This window comes from Cebidichthys violaceus, unplaced genomic scaffold, assembly GCF_023349555.1.
Source record: "Cebidichthys violaceus isolate CVI_PGR_0920_01 unplaced genomic scaffold, fCebVio1.0.p SCAF_2, whole genome shotgun sequence".
NCBI lineage: Eukaryota > Metazoa > Chordata > Actinopteri > Perciformes > Stichaeidae > Cebidichthys > Cebidichthys violaceus.
In genome coordinates, this window is record NW_027176372.1 from 8,302,350 (window position 1) to 8,323,151 (window position 20,802).

At 44.0% G+C, this 20,802-nt stretch overlaps 1 protein-coding gene and 8 non-coding genes across 9 annotated transcripts; 8 read left to right on the forward strand and 1 right to left on the reverse strand.

Annotated features, from left to right (window-relative positions):
- The first annotated feature begins 864 nt into the window (after positions 1–864).
- Positions 865–935, forward strand: trnag-gcc (transfer RNA glycine (anticodon GCC)). Its single transcript has one exon. It is a non-coding gene; the product is annotated as a tRNA-Gly (tRNA).
- A 707-nt stretch (positions 936–1,642) lies between these two features.
- Positions 1,643–1,713, forward strand: trnag-gcc (transfer RNA glycine (anticodon GCC)). The gene has a single exon. It is a non-coding gene; the product is annotated as a tRNA-Gly (tRNA).
- A 329-nt stretch (positions 1,714–2,042) lies between these two features.
- Positions 2,043–2,113, forward strand: trnaa-ggc (transfer RNA alanine (anticodon GGC)). Its single transcript has one exon. It is a non-coding gene; the product is annotated as a tRNA-Ala (tRNA).
- A 305-nt stretch (positions 2,114–2,418) lies between these two features.
- trnag-gcc (transfer RNA glycine (anticodon GCC)) lies at positions 2,419–2,489 on the forward strand. The gene has a single exon. It is a non-coding gene; the product is annotated as a tRNA-Gly (tRNA).
- A 330-nt stretch (positions 2,490–2,819) lies between these two features.
- On the forward strand, positions 2,820–2,890 carry trnag-gcc (transfer RNA glycine (anticodon GCC)). The gene has a single exon. It is a non-coding gene; the product is annotated as a tRNA-Gly (tRNA).
- A 705-nt stretch (positions 2,891–3,595) lies between these two features.
- On the forward strand, positions 3,596–3,666 carry trnag-gcc (transfer RNA glycine (anticodon GCC)). The gene has a single exon. It is a non-coding gene; the product is annotated as a tRNA-Gly (tRNA).
- Positions 3,667–6,009: 2,343 nt separating this feature from the next.
- Positions 6,010–20,202, reverse strand: LOC137875817 (uncharacterized). Its single transcript, XM_068715319.1, has 11 exons — positions 19,688–20,202; positions 13,523–13,599; positions 11,480–12,178; positions 11,266–11,337; positions 11,096–11,167; positions 10,547–10,600; positions 10,341–10,448; positions 10,056–10,130; positions 8,854–9,964; positions 7,509–8,644; positions 6,010–7,231 (listed from the first exon to the last, which is right to left on the reverse strand). Exons 1-11 carry the CDS (start codon positions 20,200–20,202, stop codon positions 6,180–6,182), a joined length of 4,971 nt encoding a protein of 1,656 aa, XP_068571420.1. The 3' UTR covers positions 6,010–6,179.
- Positions 14,518–14,588, forward strand: trnag-acc (transfer RNA glycine (anticodon ACC)). Its single transcript has one exon. It is a non-coding gene; the product is annotated as a tRNA-Gly (tRNA).
- trnas-gcu (transfer RNA serine (anticodon GCU)) lies at positions 15,671–15,741 on the forward strand. Its single transcript has one exon. It is a non-coding gene; the product is annotated as a tRNA-Ser (tRNA).
- Positions 20,203–20,802: the final 600 nt, after the last annotated feature.

The following is a 20,802-nucleotide window of genomic DNA, read 5'->3' on the forward strand; positions in this document are numbered from 1 at the left end:
GTTGGCTTTTCATCACTATCTCTTTGTCACTGTTGCTGCTCCATTCATTTCTCGTTTTTTTCGCCTTCTCGGGTAGGTGTTATATCAGCATTGGTGGTTAAATGGTAGAATTCTCGCCTGCCATGCGGGAGATCAGGGTCTGATTCCCGGCCAATGCTGCAAGGTTTTACTGTGGTTACCCAATTGGTTACCATTCATGTAAGGGTTCTACGGGAATCATTTACACTGGGATGCAAAGGTGTACAAGCAAAAATGGGAATGGTTCGAGGTAACACTTGTTGTATTCGTGCCATCCCGACTACGCAAAGTAGTCAAACACAGATGTTTCTGGTGGTCGATGTTGCGCAGACAATGTCAGTTTGGATTTTAGGCTGGTGTTGGCTTTTCATCGTTATCTTTTTGTCACTGTTGCTGCGCCAATCATTTCTCGTTTTTTTCTCCTTATCGGGTGGGAGTTATATCGTCACTGGTGGTTCAATGGTAGAATTTTCGCCTGCCACGCGGGAGATCTGGGTCCGATTCCCGGCCAATGCAGCAAGCTTTTACTGTGGTTACCCAATTGGTTACCGTTCATGTAAGGGTTCTACGGGACTCATTTACACTGGGATGCAAAGGTGTACGAGCAAAAATGGGAATGGTTCGAGGTAAGTGCTATGTTCTCGTGATTTGATAATACTTGTTGTATTCATGACATCCCGACTACACAAAGTAGTCAAACACAGATGTTTCTGGTGGTCGATGTTGCGCAGACAATGTCAGTTTGGATTTTAGGCTGGTGTTGGCTTTTCATCGTTATCTCTTTGTCACTGTTGCTGCGCCAATCATTTCTCGTTTTTTTCTCCTTATCGGGTGGGAGTTATATCGGCATTGGTGGTTCAATGGTAGAATTCTCGCCTGCCACGCGGGAGATCAGGGTCCGATTCCCGGCCAATGCAGCAAGCTTTTACTGTGGTTACCCAATTGGTTACCATTCATGTAAGGGTTCTACGGGAATCATTTACACTGGGATGCAAAGGTGTACAATCACAAATGGGAATGGTTCGAGGTAAGTGCTATATTCTCGTTATTTGAAAACACTTTTTGTATTTGTGACATCCCGACTACGCAAAGTAGTCAAACACAGATGTTTCTGGTGGTCGATGTTGCGCAGACAATGTCAGTTTGGATTTTAGGCTGGTGTTGGCTTTTCATCATTATCTCTTTGTCACTGTTGCTGCTCAAATCATTTCTCGTTTTTTTCGCCTTCTCGGGTTGGTGTTACCTCAGCATTGGTGGTTCAATGGTAGAATTCTCGCCTGCCATGCGGGAGATCAGGGTCTGATTCCCAGCCAATGCAGCAAGGTTTTACTGTGGTTACCCAATTGGTTACCATTCATGTAAGGGTTCTACGGTAATCATTTACACTGGGATGCAAAGGTGTACAAGCAAAAATGGGAATGGTTCGAGGTAACACTTGTTGTATTCGTGACATCCCGACTACGCAAAGTAGTCAAACACAGATGTTTCTGGTGGTCGATGTTGCGCAGAGAATGTCAGTTTGGATTTTAGGCTGGTGTTGGCTTTTCATCGTTATCTCTTTGTCAGTGTTGCTGCTCCATTCATTTCTCGTTTTTTTTCGCCTTCTCGGGTAGGTATTATATCAGCATTGGTGGTTCAATGGTAGAATTCTCGCCTGCCATGCGGGGGATCCGGGTCCGATTCCCGGCCAATGCAGCAAGGTTTTACTGTCGTACCCTATTGGTTACTATTCATGTAAGGGTTCTACGGGACTCATTTACACTGGGATGCAAAGGTGTACGAGCAAAAATGGGAATGGTTCGAGGTAAGTGCTATATTCTCGTGATTTGATAATACTTGTTGTATTCGTGCCATCCCGACTACGCAAAGTAGTCAAACACAGATGTTTCTGGTGGTCGATGTTGCGCAGACAATGTCAGTTTGGATTTTAGGCTGGTGTTGGCTTTTCATCGTTATCTTTTTGTCACTGTTGCTGCGCCAATCATTTCTCGTTTTTTTCTCCTTATCGGGTGGGAGTTATATCGGCATTGGTGGTTCAATGGTAGAATTTTTGCCTGGCACGCGGGAGATCTGGGTCCGATTCCCGGCCAATGCAGCAAGCTTTTACTGTGGTTACCCAATTGGTTACCGTTCATGTAAGGGTTCTACGGGACTCATTTACACTGGGATGCAAAGGTGTACGAGCAAAAATGGGAATGGTTCAAGCTAACACTTGTTGTCTTCGTGACATCCCAACTACGCAAAGTAGTCAAACACAGATGTTTCTGATGGTCGATGTTGCGCAGACAATGTCAGTTTGGATTTTAGGCTGGTGTTGGCTTTTCATCGTTATCTCTTTGTCACTGTTGCTGCGCCAATCATTTCTCGTTTTTTTCTCCTTATCGGGTGGGAGTTATATCGGCATTGGTGGTTCAATGGTAGAATTCTCGCCTGCCACGCGGGAGATCCGGTTCCGATTCCCGGCCAATGCAGTAAGCTTTTACTGTGGTTACCCAATTGGTTCCCATTCATGTAAGGGTTCTACGGGAATCATTTACACTGGGATGCAAAGGTGTACAATCACAAATGGGAATGGTTCGAGGTAAGTGCTATGTTCTCGTTATTTGAAAACACTTTTTGTATTTGTGACATCCCGACTACGCAAAGTAGTCAAACACAGATGTTTTTGGTGGTCGATGTTGCGCAGACAATGTCAGTTTGGATTTTAGGCTAGTGTTGGCTTTTCATCAATCTCTCTTTGTCACTGTTGCTGCTCCAATCATTTCTCGTTTTTTTCGCCTTCTCGGGTTGGTATTAACTCAGCATTGGTGATTCAATGGTAGAATTCTCGCCTGCCATGCGGGAGATCCGGGTCTGATTCCCGGCCAATGCAGCAAGGTTTTACTGTCGTACCCTATTGGTTACTATTCATGTAAGGGTTCTACGGGAATCATTTACACTGAGATACACAGGTGTTCGGGCAAAAATGCGAATGGTTCGAGGTAAGTGCTATATTCTCGTGATTTGGAAACACTTGTTGTATTCGTGACATCCCGACTACGCAAAGTAGTCAAACACAGATGTTTCTGGTGGTCGATGTTGCGCAGACAATGTCAGTTTGGATTTTAGGCTGGTGTTGGCTTTTCATCACTATCTCTTTGTCACTGTTGCTGCTCCATTCATTTCTCGTTTTTTTCGCCTTCTCGGGTAGGTGTTATATCAGCATTGGTGGTTAAATGGTAGAATTCTCGCCTGCCATGCGGGAGATCAGGGTCTGATTCCCGGCCAATGCAGCAAGGTTTTACTGTGGTTACCCAATTGGTTACCATTCATGTAAGGGTTCTACGGGAATCATTTACACTGGGATGCAAAGATGTACAAGCAAAAATGGGAATGGTTCGAGGTAACACTTGTTGTATTCGTGACATCCCGACTACGCAAAGTAGTCAAACACAGATGTTTCTGGTGGTCGATGTTGCGCAGACAATGTCAGTTTGGATTTTAGGCTGGTGTTGGCTTTTCATCGTTATCTCTTTGTCACTGTTGCTGCGCCAATCATTTCTCGTTTTTTTCTCCTTATCGGGTGGGAGTTATATCAGCATTGGTGGTTCAATGGTAGAATTCTCGCCTGCCACGCGGGAGATCCGGGTCCGATTCCCGGCCAATGCAGTAAGCTTTTACTGTGGTTACCCAATTGGTTACCATTCATGTAAGGGTTCTACGGGAATCATTTACACTGGGATACACAGGTGTTCGAGCAAAAATGCGAATGGTTCGAGGTAAGTGCTATATTCTCGTGATTTGGAAACACTTGTTGTATTCGTGACATCCCGACTACGCAAAGTAGTCAAACACAGATGTTTCTGGTGGTCGATGTTGCGCAGACAATGTCAGTTTGGATTTTAGGCTGGTGTTGGCTTTTCATCATTATCTCTTTGTCACTGTTGCTGCTCCATTCATTTCTCGTTTTTTTTCGCCTTCTCAGGTAGGTATTATATCAGCATTGGTGGTTCAATGGTAGAATTCTCGCCTGCCATGTGGGAGATCCGAGTCCGATTACCGGCCAATGCAGCAAGGTTTTACTGTCGTACCCTATTGGTTACTATTCATGTAAGGGTTCTACGGGACTCATTTACACTGGGATGCAAAGGTGTACGAGCAAAAATGGGAATGGTTCGAGGTAAGTGCTATGTTCTCGTTATTTGAAAACACTTTTTGTATTTGTGACATCCCGACTACGCAAAGTAGTCAAACACAGATGTTTTTGGTGGTCGATGTTGCGCAGACAATGTCAGTTTGGATTTTAGGCTGGTTTTGGCTTTTCATCGTTATCTCTTTGTCACTGTTGCTGCGCCAATCATTTCTCATTTTTTTCGCCTTATCGGGTTGGAGTTATATTGGCATTGGTGGTTCAATGGTAGAATTCTCACCTGCTGCGCGGGAGATCTGGGTCCGATTCCCGGCCAATGCAGCATGCCTTTACTGTGGTTACCCAATTGGTTACCATTCATGTAAGGGTTCTACGGGAATCATTTACACTGGGATACACAGGTGTTCGAGCAAAAATGCGAATGGTTCGAGGTAAGTGCTATATTCTCGTGATTTGGAAACACTTGTTGTATTCGTGACATCCCGACTACGCAAAGTAGTCAAACACAGATGTTTCTGGTGGTCGATGTTGCGCAGACAATGTCAGTTTGGATTTTAGGCTGGTGTTGGCTTTTCATCACTATCTCTTTGTCACTGTTGCTGCTCCATTCATTTCTCGTTTTTTTCGCCTTCTCGGGTAGGTGTTATATCAGCATTGGTGGTTAAATGGTAGAATTCTCGCCTGCCATGCGGGAGATCAGGGTCTGATTCCCGGCCAATGCTGCAAGGTTTTACTGTGGTTACCCAATTGGTTACCATTCATGTAAGGGTTCTACGGGAATCATTTACACTGGGATGCAAAGGTGTACAAGCAAAAATGGGAATGGTTCGAGGTAACACTTGTTGTATTCGTGCCATCCCGACTACGCAAAGTAGTCAAACACAGATGTTTCTGGTGGTCGATGTTGCGCAGACAATGTCAGTTTGGATTTTAGGCTGGTGTTGGCTTTTCATCGTTATCTTTTTGTCACTGTTGCTGCGCCAATCATTTCTCGTTTTTTTCTCCTTATCGGGTGGGAGTTATATCGTCACTGGTGGTTCAATGGTAGAATTTTCGCCTGCCACGCGGGAGATCTGGGTCCGATTCCCGGCCAATGCAGCAAGCTTTTACTGTGGTTACCCAATTGGTTACCGTTCATGTAAGGGTTCTACGGGACTCATTTACACTGGGATGCAAAGGTGTACGAGCAAAAATGGGAATGGTTCGAGGTAAGTGCTATGTTCTCGTGATTTGATAATACTTGTTGTATTCATGACATCCCGACTACACAAAGTAGTCAAACACAGATGTTTCTGGTGGTCGATGTTGCGCAGACAATGTCAGTTTGGATTTTAGGCTGGTGTTGGCTTTTCATCGTTATCTCTTTGTCACTGTTGCTGCGCCAATCATTTCTCGTTTTTTTCTCCTTATCGGGTGGGAGTTATATCGGCATTGGTGGTTCAATGGTAGAATTCTCGCCTGCCACGCGGGGGCCAGTCGCGTATAGTTGGCATACGCTGACAGCCAATGAAATTGTAGCATTATTAACGCTGTCCAAGGTGCTCAAAGTCCACTTTCACAGTGCTGGTTTCAGCTCCTGGACGCAGGTTCGAGTCTCAGTTGGGGCAAAGCCACTCATCAATGATAAAGAGCTATTTATGAATCAAGAAATGTGTATCCAACTTTAACATTTACTGATTATCACTAGATTGTAGTGGCAGACATATTATCAAGTGCATGATTTATTTATGGCTATTAACCTATTATATTGCAGTTTTCCTAATTATGAACATTTAAATTGCAATCACTTAATTACTTCAATTAAATATTTATTTACTGTTCACTATAATGATTCACTTATTAATGAGACATGTAAACATTAGTGAACAAAATATATTTATTAAACACAACAGGGACAGTAAATGTTGAACACAGAGCCCATAGTGCAAGATCACAAATACACAACACAAATATGTACAACAAATATAATAATAAATCCAGTAAAAAATGAGCAAATATATACAGTATATACACGACAAAACACTCATGTCTCTTATTTTCCCTTTTCAACCTCCCATCTCTTTTTTTCTGTCTCATAAAAAGGAGACCTCTGGAACTCAGTCCAGGTCATCTGCTTCTCCATGCCCTGGTCTTTGTAAAAGGAAAAGACTTTACCAGGGCAGTAAATGTACTTCCCTGTTAGTCCAGGGAACCCCGTATGAACATGAGGACTGTTTGGGCCCTGCTTCAGTTCCATCTTACAGAATCCGCACTTACGACCTGTGGGCTTGGATTCAGTCCTCTTCCTCTTCTGCTGTCCTCTCTCCTCCACCCTTTTCCTTGTTGCATCCAGTTCCAGCTGAAAGAACTTTGTCTCTGCAAAGTCGACAAAGGGCATTCTTGGGTTTGTCAGACCGTCTGCACCATAAACTTTAAAAACTTTCGTGGAGCAGTAAAAGTATCTGACAGGGCCCTGCTGGAAGAAGAAGTGGATAGAAGAACCATCATTCTCATACCTGGACTTTGGCTGACCACAAGAAAGACACCTTTTTGTCTGGGTCTTTTTTTCCTTTGACTGTTGTTGTTGTTGTTGTTGTTGTTGCTGCTGCTGTTTCTCCATGATGTTTCGTACCATTTCCTCAATGGAGGCTTGAGTCAGGGTCTGAACAGGTGGAGGCGGGTTAATGACTGCAACGGGCATGGTCACAACTGGCACACTGGTGGTCTCACTGCCCTCTGTCAGAGAGTGCCAGAGTTCCTGCCTCTCTTGCAGTTTTTCTGGGCTGATGTTCAAAGATGAGCTGGTGTTTAATAATTTGCTCAGGTGCTTTACATACAGTGAGATGTGCAATTTTGTTGTTGGGTGGAGCATGCTGTTGGGGTCTGTACAGGAGTTGTGAACTAGAGCAGCATAGTCCTGGTCCACAAGCCTGAGCATGTCCTTCTGCCCACGGTGAATATTGAGCAGGTTGTCGATGGCTGCCTTCATGGGGGCCGGCCATCGCTTGTGGTCCAACACAAAAACTCTCCCTCCTGTCTTCACAGGTCCAGTGCGGGCGCCAGTTGGTGAGGACAGCAGGGGCAGAGACGGCCAACGTGTGGTTTCTATAAAAACAAAAGACAGAGTACAATAAGACATTCTGACCTACAGAAGGGAAAAGCCCTAATTCATACACTTGTATGGGTGAAAACACACTTTCCGCTTTTAGATAAATGGCTGACTGGTATGTTTTTGTACATGTTTTCAATTGCACAATATTGTCACATCGCGTAAAAAAGGAAAAGTGAATCATCCATTACGCTTGTCATTAAATATGAATAAAATCGAGTTACTACCAACTGAAGTCTGGTGCACTACTTTGTCTGTCTGTTAGATGTTTACCTGTTGTAGTGGGATTCACTTCTGGTTTGGCAGCAGAATCAGCAGCAGGGCATGGAGAAAACTGAAGCAACTTGGGCGGTGCCATTGAGGATGACTGAGGAAGCGCAGTCTGGGCAGCGGGCGGGCCGCTTTGAGGAGGTGAATTCTGGGCCTGGGCGGAGTCTGTCTTGCTCCTGTGCTTGTCCCAGTCTAGAAGAACTGGGCGGCAACCAGGCTCAACGTATTCCAGGCCAAACTTCTCTCCAGTGTCTCTACCAGTGAGATGAAAAGCTGGATACTTGACCTGCCCCAACACCCGTTCAGAGACCGCGTTGAGCTGTGCAATCAATGCCGGATCAAAGACAGCTGGGAGGTGAACGCCTGGCTGCTTCAAGTCCACCAGGCGCTGGTAGTTCCACCGTGCCACCCCAGTCATCCCCTGAGCTTGAAACAGCTCTGTGGAAACACGTGTTCCAGTGACCCACTGAGCCTGGTGGAAGTGATAGCCCTCCTGCTGAGACGTGCCTCTGATGGGGATCCAAACAGGAACTTTGGCCCCTTCACCCTGCATATGGTTCAGCTGCAGTGTTCCTCCATACCTGTACAAAGTCCCTCCTTCCACCACAGGATCACTCAGGCAACTTCGCAGGATGTGCACCCGCTGAATCCGCCATGCCTTCAGCATTGAGGGCTTGAAGAGAGGAGTGCCATTTGGATCACTCGCAAGGTGAAACTGCTGGAAAACTCCCTCAACCCTCTTGATGAGCTCCTCAGGCTGTGGAATCCTGGTCCTGCAGTGCTCGCGAATGTGGAGCTTGGTTGGGTTGGCAGGCTGAATTCCACAGAAGGCATATGCAGCTTTAAGCCTCTGCAGGTCTTCCTGATCCACCACAGAAAAAGCTGCAGACAGGAACTGAGCAAAAGAGCTGTACAGGGCATGATGCTCTGACACACACTCACGGAGGAACCGCCTCATGCAGTGGAATAAGTCCAGCTTGATAGTTATGTTTGCACTGAAGTGGGATCTTGATGCACAGGTGTTCAGCAGGTTACCAGAAGTGGCCCCGGCAACAATGGCATCAGTTGTTCTCCAAGAATCCCAGTTCAGATGCTCTCCTGCAAACGATTCAGCCACCTTAAATGCTGCACAGCAATCCCTGAAAGAAAAAATATAGACAAAGTATAGCCATGAATGTTAAAGTAGTCATATCAACCACCATGTGTAGTCCAGTGTATATGGTCGTCACAATAAAATGAATGCAAAGGGATTTTCTGTCATCAAACTGGAAATATGAAAAGCAATGTAAGTGTGATTCTGAGCTGTTTGTGTCACCAATGATGGTAAAAAGTACTGATTATAATTTACCTGTCTACCCACTGGTATTGTGCCTTCTCTATGCCTGCAGTGCTGTAGCGCTGTGCTAGTCCCTCGTACATGGGCTTCAGGGACTTCTCTGTCTCCGACTGCACCATCACCCATGAAAGGATCATCCAGTTCTCATTCATGACCGCATACGAGGACATGGTGCCGGATGAAAAGGTGACCTTCCTCGCAACTTTGCGTGTGTGGTCTGAGCGGAGAGCCTGTCCAAAGGTGCCCTGCAGGAGTTTTTTTATGGCACTCTCCTGGTGTTGGTACTCGTGCAGCAGGCAGTCGGTCAGGTAGTGAGCAGACACAGAGATCCCGTTCCAGCCAACTGGATCAGCGTACTCTCCGAAGGGAGCTGGCTTGGTTTCCTGCCTGATGAACTGAGTGATGGTTCTTTGGTCGTACTTTCCTGCCTCAGCATCCATGATGTTTTGGCAGCTGAGGAGGTAGGCCAGGTGAGCACGTTCAAATTTCAGGTGCATCATCTCCATGATCTGCTTTGCCATGTCGGTGGGTGAGTTGCCTGTCCGCCTGAGCTCGTCCATGACCGATTTACAAATGGCCTTCTTGTAGGTCAGTACTGCTGGCAACAGGTTTGTGAACCTCTTTGGGAGTTTGTCCAGCCACACTGGGTTGTCAGCGTACCACCTCTTCCTGCACACTTTGCAGCACAGCCTGGATGACAACAGGTAGTACTGTCCAGTGACACCGACAATCGCACGAGGTCTACCAACACCTGCAGAGACAACTTGAGGCCGGGCACAACCTTCAATGCACGGCAGAGTGTAATTGTTCCTCAGTCTAGCCATCAAGTTCTCATTCTCTGGCTTCCATATGAAGAAGGGATGGAGCTGAAAGTACTTTGGGGAAGGAAGATCTGAGACGCTGTCAATTAATTCTGGCTGGGGAGGGAGACGCCACAATGACACCATCTTCATGAGGTTGCGCACAGGAAAGGAGCCCGGCCAGAGACCCATGGATTCCAGCTCTGTCTTCATCCAGATCCTCTGCTGCTGTGAACAGGTCCACTGGCTGACTTCCTGGTCGTAGCCAGGGAGCTGTGGAGGAGGACGGGTGGGCACAGCTAACGGCCTGGGTAATGGCTCACCTAGTCAGACAAGAATAAACAGGGCTAATTAGTACCATTTTGGTGCGACTTGATTTAATCTTTTTGCCATGAAACACATTCTAATACTAACGTTGATCTCTCTGTGCAGGTGACAGTTGACCGGGCTCTGCAGACGTCTCAGGAGAAATCCGGGGGGCCTCTGACACTATAGAGAATATTAAACATGTTATTATTATTATTGACAGTAACATGAAGCAAGAATGTAACATGACATCTACACTGTAGTGTAGATGTCATGTTACTGTATACAGTGCAGCAGTAAGTCTAAAACAGACTTTAAAGAATTAACAACAGTATTGATGGACACTACATATGGATATTTTTAAGATGCAAATACAGGTCAAATAATGCACACCAGGAACTGTGACAGTCGCTTCTGTTGATGGACGAGCCGGTCCTTCTGGCAGCAGACACATGAGCTCCTGGGGAACAGGCACCGGTCTCTTCACAGTTAGAGCGGCGGCTGCAAGGAGAGAAGGATCACAAACCAGAACCAATGCTTTATAACGGATATGAGCACAGTGAATATGACGGATATCTTTAAACGTTAGATGCATTTACCATCTACTTGTGAACCCTTCAGAGGAGTTGGTGCAGCCAGTGCAGCAGATGGTTCTACAACAGAAAAAAACATGTCAGTCATTTATATTTTGACAACATACAAACACTACTGTTAGTATGGTTACTTCACCTGCCTTTCTCAGCCTTATCCAATGAAACAGACTGTTTCTCACATTAATATATAAAGAATATACTTCATTCATACACGTGTGTTTATGTTTCGATGGGTTAATATTCAGTATGATGTAACCTAGGCAAGTGAAGCAACATGGCACACTTCAAACACATGCATTCAGGTGTTAGTAACACAGAAGTTTCACATGCATACATATTTTTTCTTTTTATCCATATAAGAAAACAAAAAGTGATACGTACCCTCATCATGACTGGTATCAATTCATAGTCACTAGGACAACAAGTAGAACACCAAAACACAAACAGGACCAGAACATGGTCAACATGAGAACGGCTCAAGTCATGCTTCATGTGGGATAAGAATTCATGGTCCCAGGGCTGTCAGTTGACGGCAGAACGTTTTTGGTGAAAAACCTCTTTTTCTTCCTGAAGCCTGCTGTTGTCTGGCTGTAGATGATGATGATGACGATGATGATGCAGAAACAGCTGTTAAACACAAACAAAAAATATATCATATATACTGAATAGAATACATCTTCAGGTGGTAGAAACAAAGAAACAAAAGACAGCAACTGTTTACTCACAGCACTGCACTTGTTGCTTTGAAGGAGAGATACTCAGCATCCCTCTCTCCAGCTCTTCATCTTCATCCATCACTGAGATGCAAACAGACAAGAATCAGAATGTCATTAAATGAATATCTTCTTGTACGTGGGCGGGTATGACTTAAATGACTGGAATGATGGTGTGTATGACAGCGTGTACATCTCTCTAAAACAAACAGGAAACCAGACCCACCCATGGCTTCAGCAGGAGCAGGTGAACGTTGTGTCATCACAGAGGAGCCAGAGGGTGGATGCAGCTTCTTCTGGAGGTACACCTGGAGTTTCTGCATCTTCGTCCCTGGAGCACAGCTTTTCTTTAGTATAAAAGATGCATAGCCATCACCTCTGCTGTGCCAAATCTCTCTCCAGGTGTTGTTGGCACGAGAGCCAAAACCAACCAGCTGGTCATCCTCCGATGCTGCTGCTGCTGTCACAGCTGGCTTTTGTTCCTCATAGCTGAGAAGAGACTGGATTTCTTGAAAGCTGAGGGAATAGCTCACAAATGACAGCAGGCTGTCCTTGCTGTGCCCCGCTGCCATGAACACTCCTGCAGCCTCCTCCTTTTGCTGGTTCCTGATTAGGTAGATGGTGTACCCAATGTCATTCTCCAGGAGCCAGCGGAAGGACTTGCCCTTGTACTTCCCAAACTGCAGGATGTAGTCTCCAGTCACCTCAGTTCTATCTGAGGCATCCCCTCCTCTCTGGCGGACCACAGTCAGAGCATTCTGTCTGACCAGCTCCTCCTTCACAGCTGCAGACTTGTCCTGTAGAGACGGGTTGTCTTTGAGGACTTTGGCTGCATCAGTCGGATCCTGACGGAGAAATCCCAGTGGTCCCTTACGGAACGTAACCGTCATTCTCCCAGGGAAAAAAAACTGTTTGTGCATTTTACCTGTAATGACAAAGAGTAGAATATATGAATAAGTCTATTACTACCTTATGGACAGCCATTGTTTTCATAACAGATGTTAATAGATAGGGTTTAGGAGGTTAGTATATCAGCCTAACATGTGATGTTGTTGATCATGTGTGGACCTTCAGTGCCTGTTCCTGTCAATTTGACATGAACTCTGTGCTTGTTGAGTCAGCGATTGATTTACACTTCAATGGCAGACCCCCTGTGGGTGAAAGCCTTTGAACGACTGATGGAAAAGAACTTGGGAGGTGAAGGAAGCTCAGCCTAGTGGGGAGTCACACCTTCATTTACGACCCCCGGTCATGTGACTGAAGTAACAATGAAGTGTGAAGTGTCTTATCAAGAAATGCTCGGAACTCAATTCACCTTTTCACCCTCCCAAACAAACATGCAATAGAGATTATACGATGTAATAAACAACAACATCATCATATTCTGGTGATCTCTGATTTTAACAGTGATGGAGAAAGTATATAGGCCTTGTACTTCAGTAAAAAAAATAATATTATTATTAATACCACTACATGGTGTAAATACTCTTTTACAAGTAAAAGTCCTGCATTTAAATCGTACTTACTCAAAGTCTTACTTAAGTAAAAGTACAAAAAATAAACTCATAATGCAGAATAATATACATTATATTATAGTATTATAATTATTGAGGTATTAATGTGTTCATCACTTTAATGACTTGATATACTGCTGGTAGTGTAATCTGTAATAACACATCATCATTTATTAGTTGAGTATATTTTGTCTGATGTCCTATCTGCTAAGTAACTAGTAACTAATGTCAAACAGTGGAGCAGTTAATGTACGTAACTATGAACTACGTGCATTAATGACGATACGTGACGTGATCCAACGGAGACGTGCGTGTTTATTTAACGTTACGTGATTCAAATGAAGCACCGGGTCCGGTCATAGCTCGTTGTTTTTTCGTTACGTGTATGTAAAGTAACAGAGTATATCTAACGTTCACCTTAACCTTAACCGGCCGCTGGTCAGCCTCTATATTCATCGGACAGCAGTAAATGCTAACCTATATATTTGAATGCACGTTCGTATTAACTTGTGGTAATTTCGGCCAAAAAAACACAACAAAGTCGGACATGAATGAACCGGTATGAACCGTTAACGGCTTCAGGTTACGTTACGTTAGCATGTAAGGTAACAAACTCATACAGAAGTCCGACTTCAACACAATAACACTGAAGAAAGACGACTCACTTTATCTTTTTAGCGTTCAAGTGAATGTCAGACAGCCCAGACTAATTATAATGACATTTTAATTCATTGCTATTCATCTTAATGACTTACCGTTTAACGTAGCGTCCACACAGCGAAGAGTTCTAGGAAAATGCGGGAGGTCGATGCTCTTTCCAGGCTGCGACTGACTGACAAACACCGGAGAAAGTCTGTCACTCGCGAAACGGCTCCAAAGCGCAACTAGCGGCCAGCCGAACACATTACGTCCTTTTGGCTCCACAGCGCTGCTGATGGCCAAAAATATATTACATCCGTACTGGTTTAGGACTACCATTGAAAATGAATGGGAAACGGTTTAGGGACTTTTAGCTAAAGAATCCCCGGGTGCCGCGCGGGAGATCCGGGTCCGATTCCCGGCCAATGCAGCAAGCTTTTACTGTGGTGGCCCAATGGGTTACCATTCATGTAAGGGTTCTACGGGAATCATTTACACTGGGATGCAAAGGTGTACAAGCAAAAATGGGAATAGTTCGAGGTAACACTTGTTGTATTCGTGACATCCCGACTACGCAAAGTAGTCAAACACAGATGTTTTTGGTGGTCGATGTTGCGCAGACAATGTCAGTTTGGATTTTAGGCTGGTGTTGGCTTTTCATCACTATCTCTTTGTCACTGTTGCTGCTCCATTCATTTCTCGTTTTTTTCGCCTTCTCGGGTAGGTGTTATATCAGCATTGGTGGTGAAATGGTAGAATTCTCGCCTGCCATGCGGGAGATCCGGGTCTGATTCCCGGCCAATGCAGCAAGGTTTTACTGTGGTTACCCAATTGGTTACCGTTCATGTAAGGGTTCTACGGGACTCATTTACACTGGGATGCAAAGGTGTACGAGCAAAAATGGGAATGGTTCGAGCTAACACTTGTTGTATTCGTGACATCCCGACTACGCAAAGTAGTCAAACACAGATGTTTTTGGTGGTCGATGTTGCGCAGACAATGTCAGTTTGGATTTTAGGCTGGTGTTGGCTTTTCATCATTATCTCTTTGTCACTGTTGCTGCTCCAATCATTTCTCGTTTTTTTCGCCTTCTCGGGTTGGTGTTAACTCAGCATTGGTGGTTCAATGGTAGAATTCTCGCCTACCATGCGGGAGTTCAGGGTCCGATTCCCGGCCGATGCAGCAAGCTTTTACTGTGGTTACCCAATTGGTTACCATTCATGTAAGGGTTCTACGGGAATCATTTACACTGGGATGCAAAGGTGTACAATCACAAATGGGAATGGTTCGAGGTAAGTGCTATATTCTCGTTATTTGAAAACACTTTTTGTATTTGTGACATCCCGACTACGCAAAGTAGTCAAACACAGATGTTTCTGGTGGTCGATGTTGCGCAGACAATGTCAGTTTGGATTTTAGGCTGGTGTTGGCTTTTCATCATTATCTCTTTGTCACTGTTGCTGCTCAAATCATTTCTCGTTTTTTTCGCCTTCTCGGGTTGGTGTTACCTCAGCATTGGTGGTTCAATGGTAGAATTCTCGCCTGCCATGCGGGAGATCAGGGTCTGATTCCCAGCCAATGCAGCAAGGTTTTACTGTGGTTACCCAATTGGTTACCATTCATGTAAGGGTTCTACGGTAATCATTTACACTGGGATGCAAAGGTGTACAAGCAAAAATGGGAATGGTTCGAGGTAACACTTGTTGTATTCGTGACATCCCGACTACGCAAAGTAGTCAAACACAGATGTTTCTGGTGGTCGATGTTGCGCAGAGAATGTCAGTTTGGATTTTAGGCTGGTGTTGGCTTTTCATCGTTATCTCTTTGTCACTGTTGCTGCGCCAATCATTTCTCGTTTTTTTCCCCTTATCGGGTTGGAGTTATATCGGCATTGGTGGTTCAATGGTAGAATTCTTGCCTGCCACGCGGTAGATCTGGGTCCGATTCCCGGCCAATGCAGCAAGCTTTTACTGTGGTGACCCAATGGGTTACCATTCATGTAAGGGTTCTACGAGAATCATTTACACTGGGATGCAAAGGTGTACAAGCAAAAATGAGAATAGTTCAAGGTAACACTTGTTGTATTCGTGACATCCCCACTACGCAAAGTAGTCAAACACAGATGTTTCTGGTGGTCGATGTTGCGCAGACAATGTCAGTTTGGATTTTAGGCTGGTTTTGGCTTTTCATCGTTATCTCTTTGTCACTGTTGCTGCGCCAATCATTTCTCGTTTTTTTCGCCTTATCGGGTTGGAGTTATATTGGCATTGGTGGTTCAATGGTAGAATTCTCACCTGCTACGCGGGAGATCTGGGTCCGATTCCCGGCCAATGCAGCATGCCTTTACTGTAGTTACCCAATTGGTTACCATTCATGTAAGGGTTCTCCGGGAATCATTTACACTGAGATACACAGGTGTTCGAGCAAAAATGCGAATGGTTCGAGGTAAGTGCTATATTCTCGTGATTTGGAAACACTTGTTGTATTCGTGACATCCCGACTACGCAAAGTAGTCAAACACAGATGTTTCTGGTGGTCGATGTTGCGCAGACAATGTCAGTTTGGATTTTAGGCTGGTGTTGGCTTTTCATCACTATCTCTTTGTCACTGTTGCTGCTCCATTCATTTCTCGTTTTTTTCGCCTTCTCGGGTAGGTTTTATATCAGCATTGGTGGTTAAATGGTAGAATTCTCGCCTGCCATGCGGGAGATCAGGGTCTGATTCCCGGCCAATGCAGCAAGGTTTTACTGTGGTTACCCAATTGGTTACCATTCATGTAAGGGTTCTACGGGAATCATTTACACTGGGATGCAAAGGTGTACAAGCAAAAATGGGAATGGTTCGAGGTAACACTTGTTGTATTCGTGACATCCCGACTACGCAAAGTAGTCAAACACAGATGTTTCTGGTGGTCGATGTTGCGCAGACAATGTCAGTTTGGATTTTAGGCTGGTGTTGGCTTTTCATCACTATCTCTTTGTCACTGTTGCTGCTCCATTCATTTCTCGTTTTTTTCGCCTTCTCGGGTAGGTTTTATATCAGCATTGGTGGTTAAATGGTAGAATTCTCGCCTGCCATGCGGGAGATCAGGGTCTGATTCCCGGCCAATGCAGCAAGGTTTTACTGTGGTTACCCAATTGGTTACCATTCATGTAAGGGTTCTACGGGAATCATTTACACTGGGATGCAAAGGTGTACAAGCAAAAATGGGAATGGTTCGAGGTAACACTTGTTGTATTCGTGACATCCCGACTACGCAAAGTAGTCAAACACAGATGTTTCTGGTGGTCGATGTTGCGCAGACAATGTCAGTTTGGATTTTAGGCTGGTGTTGGCTTTTCATCGTTATCTTTTTGTCACTGTTGCTGCGCCAATCATTTCTCGTTTTTTTCTCCTTATCGGGTGGGAGTTATGTCGGCATTGGTGGTTCAATGGTAGAATTCTCGCCTGCCACGCGGGGGCCAGTCGCGTATAGTTGGCATATGCTGACAGCCAATGAAATTGCAGTAAGCAAGGTGCTCAAAGTCCACTTTCACAGTGCTGGTCTCAGCTCCTGGACACAGGTTTGAGTCTCAGTTGGGGCAAAGCCACTCATCAATGATAAAGAGCTATTTATGAATCAAGAAATGTGTATCCAACTTTAACATTTACTGATTATCACTAGATTGTAGTGGCAGACACATTATCAAGTGCATGATTTATTTATGGCTATTAACCTAGTATATTGCAGTTTTCCTAACTATGAACATTTAAATTGCAATCACTTAATTAAAGCTGCAAGCAGCATTGATCGGGCTCTCGCAACGTCACACACGTCGAGGGTACTGGCAGGACTCTGGTTGATGCGGCAATACATTTCTGTGACCATCATACACTGCATGCACAAGTTAGATGATATTTCCTGCGTCGACCAGCAGCATAGCAAGACCATGTTGCCAGGTCTTAAGCCTCAAATGTTTTGAGTGTACCTTCAATACAATCATAAATGTAAGCCTGTTAAGATCATTAAGAAAATGAACGTGTGAATGTGCTTCAGTATTTGTAACATAACAGACTGTCAGGTTACTGGGATGGAGTTCAACTCCCTGCAGTGTCCTACTGATTGTATTTGGACTTACATGAACGTTAACAGAACAGCAGTGTCATTTGTTTTTACTTGAACACTTTAATTTGACACTGTTTTTATTTTAAGCTCTTCTGTAACTTTAGATTGTAGTGTGAAGCATTCATTGTTACATTTAACCTGATTCTCATGTAGAAGCTCTAGACAGATCATTTATACTAATGCCCACTGACATGGTTTGAAAAACACTGTTGATTAACTTTTGTTCTCCAAGCATCTTAGTTTGCACATATTTAGATCAGAGAAGTCTTTTTCTCATGGTGTGCCCACAAACCCAGTTTGGGCCGCTGTTATTATAGAATTCTGTTTACGTCCGTGGTTGCCAGTAGGTGGCGCTATGACTATGAGTTAATATTGGCATGCAGAAGTCCTAAAATCACAACAGCAATCAAGCATGTCAAGTTTGGGGCAGTTTTGACAAGAAATTCATACAAAATTCAAATTGGCTGACTTCCGGTTGGGTTTAGAGCATGGACCCCTAAGACTTTTTTTTAAGTCTACATGTGATATACCTGCTTACTTAATTTCATACATCTAGGTGAAACGTACTGCGAGGGCTGCATCGTCGAAATATTGTAGGGGGCGCTATCGAGCCGAGTTGCCACTCTGAAGCATTAAAATCACATCAGATAACTACATTCAGGATTTTAAATGTGTGTGACAAGTTTGATTTTGTTTTGAGTATTTTTAGCCCCTCAAAAACACCTTTGTTTTTCATGGCGAGGAATGCATCGCCACGGCAACGGCATTTCACGAAACAACAAGCTTTGAGTAACTTTTAATCACAAAGGTCTTTAGATTGTTCTGACCAAATTCTAAGTTGATCTGATTAGTTCCCTGGGAGGAGTTCGTTAAAGTAGAGCGCCTGGAAATTGAAAAAACGACACTAGAAATTCAGACTAAATTCAAAATGGCTGACTTCCGGTTGGGTTTAGGGCATGGCCCCAAGAGACTTTTATTTAAGTCCACATGTGATACATGTGCCTACCAAATTTTGTTAATCTATGTGAAACGTACTGCGAGGGCTGCTTTGTCGAAATTTTGTAGGGGGCGCTATTGAGCCGATTTAACACTCTGATTGAATACAATCATATTATAGAACTACATTTTGGCCTTGTGATCTGTGTGTCAAGTTTGCTTGTGTTTCGAGCTTTTTTAACCTCTCCAAATGACCATCGTTTTTCACAGCGAAGACTGCGTTACCACGGCAACGGCGTTGGACGAAACATCAAAAGCTTAGAGAACTGGCATTATGAACTTCTTACATTTGTGTGGAACAAATTTGATGTTGATCTGATTTTCCAACTAAGAGAAACAAGCCAAAGTATAAAGACTTTAACTTACTGTTGCCAGTAGGTGGCGCTATGACTATGATTCAAAATTGGCTTGCAGATGTCTTCAGGCCTGGAGTTTAATCAAACATGTGAAATCTGGTAAAGATCTGATGATGCGGAGTCGAGTTACATCAGTTTATTCGTTCATGGCGAAGGATCGAAATTCGCAGAGCCGCCACGTCACCCCAATAATACTGGAATTTTCACCACGATTGAATTTTGTGCCAAATTTCAAAAGATTCCCAGTATCCCAAGCACCTCCTTTTTGCGATGAAACTGGTACGATAATAATAATAATAATAATAATAATAATAAAAAACATTAGAATAACAATAGGTCCTCCGCTCCGACTACGTCGGTGCTCGGGCCCTAATAATAATAATAATAATAATAATAAAAAACATTAGAATAACAATAGGTCCTCCGCTCCGACTACGTCGGTGCTCGGGCCCTAATAATAATAATAATAATAATAATAAAAAACATTAGAATAACAATAGGTCCTCCGCTCCGACTACGTCGGTGCTCGGGCCCTAATTACTTCAATTAAATATTTATTTACTGTTCACTATCATGATTCACTTGTTAATGAGACATGTAAACATTAGTGAACAAAATATATGTATTAAACACAACTGTGACAGTAAATGTTGAACACAGATCCCATAGTGCACGGTCACAAATAAACAACACAAATATGTACAACAAATATAATAATAAATCCAGTAAAAAATAATTTAATTGTTAAAATGAGCAAATATATACAGTATATACACATGACAAAACCTTTTCAACCTCCCATTTCTTTTTTTCTGTCAGGAGACCTCTGGAACTCAGTCCAGGTCATCTGCTTTTCCATGCCCTGGTCTTTGTAAAAGGAAAAGACTTTACCAGGGCAGTAAATGTACTTCCCTGTTATTCCAGGGAACCCCGTATGAATATGAGGACTGTTTGGGCCCTGCTTCAGTTCCATCTTACAGAATCCGCACTTACGACCTGGTGGCTGGGATTCAGTCCTCTTCCTCTTCTGCTGTCCTCTCTCCTCCACCCTTTTCCTTGTGGCATCCAGTTCCAGCTGAAAGAACTTTGTCTCTGCAAAGTCGACAAAGGGCATTCTTGGGTTTGTCAGACCGTCTGCACCATAAGCTTTAAAAACTTTCGTGGAGCAGTACAAGTATCTGACAGGGCCCTGCTGGAAGAAGAAGTGGATAGAAGAACCATCATTCTCATACCTGGACTTTGGCTGGCCACAAGAAAGACACCTTTTTGTCTGGGTCTTCTTTTCCTTTGACTGTTGTTGTTGTTGCTGTTTTTTTTGCTGTTGCTGCTGCTTCTCCATGATGTTTTGTACTATTTTCTCAATGGAGGCTTGAGTCAGGGTCTGAACAGGTGGAGGCGGGTTAATGACTGCAACGGTCCTGGTCACAACTGGCACACTGGTGGCCTCACTGCCCTCTGTCAGAGAGTGCCAGAGTTCCTGCCTCTCTTGTAGTTTTTCTGGGCTGATGTATATCCATCTCCTGGAGGAACAGCTGAACTTCTAAACTCACCTGCATTTGTATCTTGTTCTTGCTTTAAACTAAGTGTCTTGATAGCTGTACTTAGGCCTGTCTCAGTTGCCTCAGTTGTGAAGTGCTTTCTGAGTTTCTGCTTGTTTGAGCAAGCCTTGATTGCTGATTGCAAAGGCGGAGCTTCCACCTCTCAAGGATATAAGTAATCCAGTTTGAGTTTTAACTTCAGTGTATCCATTTCCTGGAGAAACAGCTGAACTTCTAAACTCACCTGCATTTGATAAGTATCTTGTTCTTGCTTTAAACTAAGTGTCTTGATAGCTGTACTTAGGCCTGCTTTAAACTAACTTGCTTTAAACTGTCTTGATAGCTGTACTTAGGCCTGCTTTAAACTAACTTGCTTTAAACTGTCTTGATAGCTGTACTTA

What these genes read in the sequence shown, in the direction of transcription:
- LOC137875817 (XM_068715319.1), bottom strand. Translation starts at nt 20,202, where the DNA reads ATGGAGAAGCAGCAGCAACAGCAAAAAAAACAGCAACAACAACAACAG. An exon ending in TGCTCCTGCTGAAGCCATGG is followed by an intron (nt 11,338 to 11,479) that starts GTGGGTCTGGTT and finishes TTTGCATCTCAG; the next exon opens with TGATGGATGAAGATGAAGAG. An exon ending in GAAGGGTTCACAAGTAGATG is followed by an intron (nt 10,449 to 10,546) that starts GTAAATGCATCT and finishes CTCTCCTTGCAG; the next exon opens with CCGCCGCTCTAACTGTGAAG.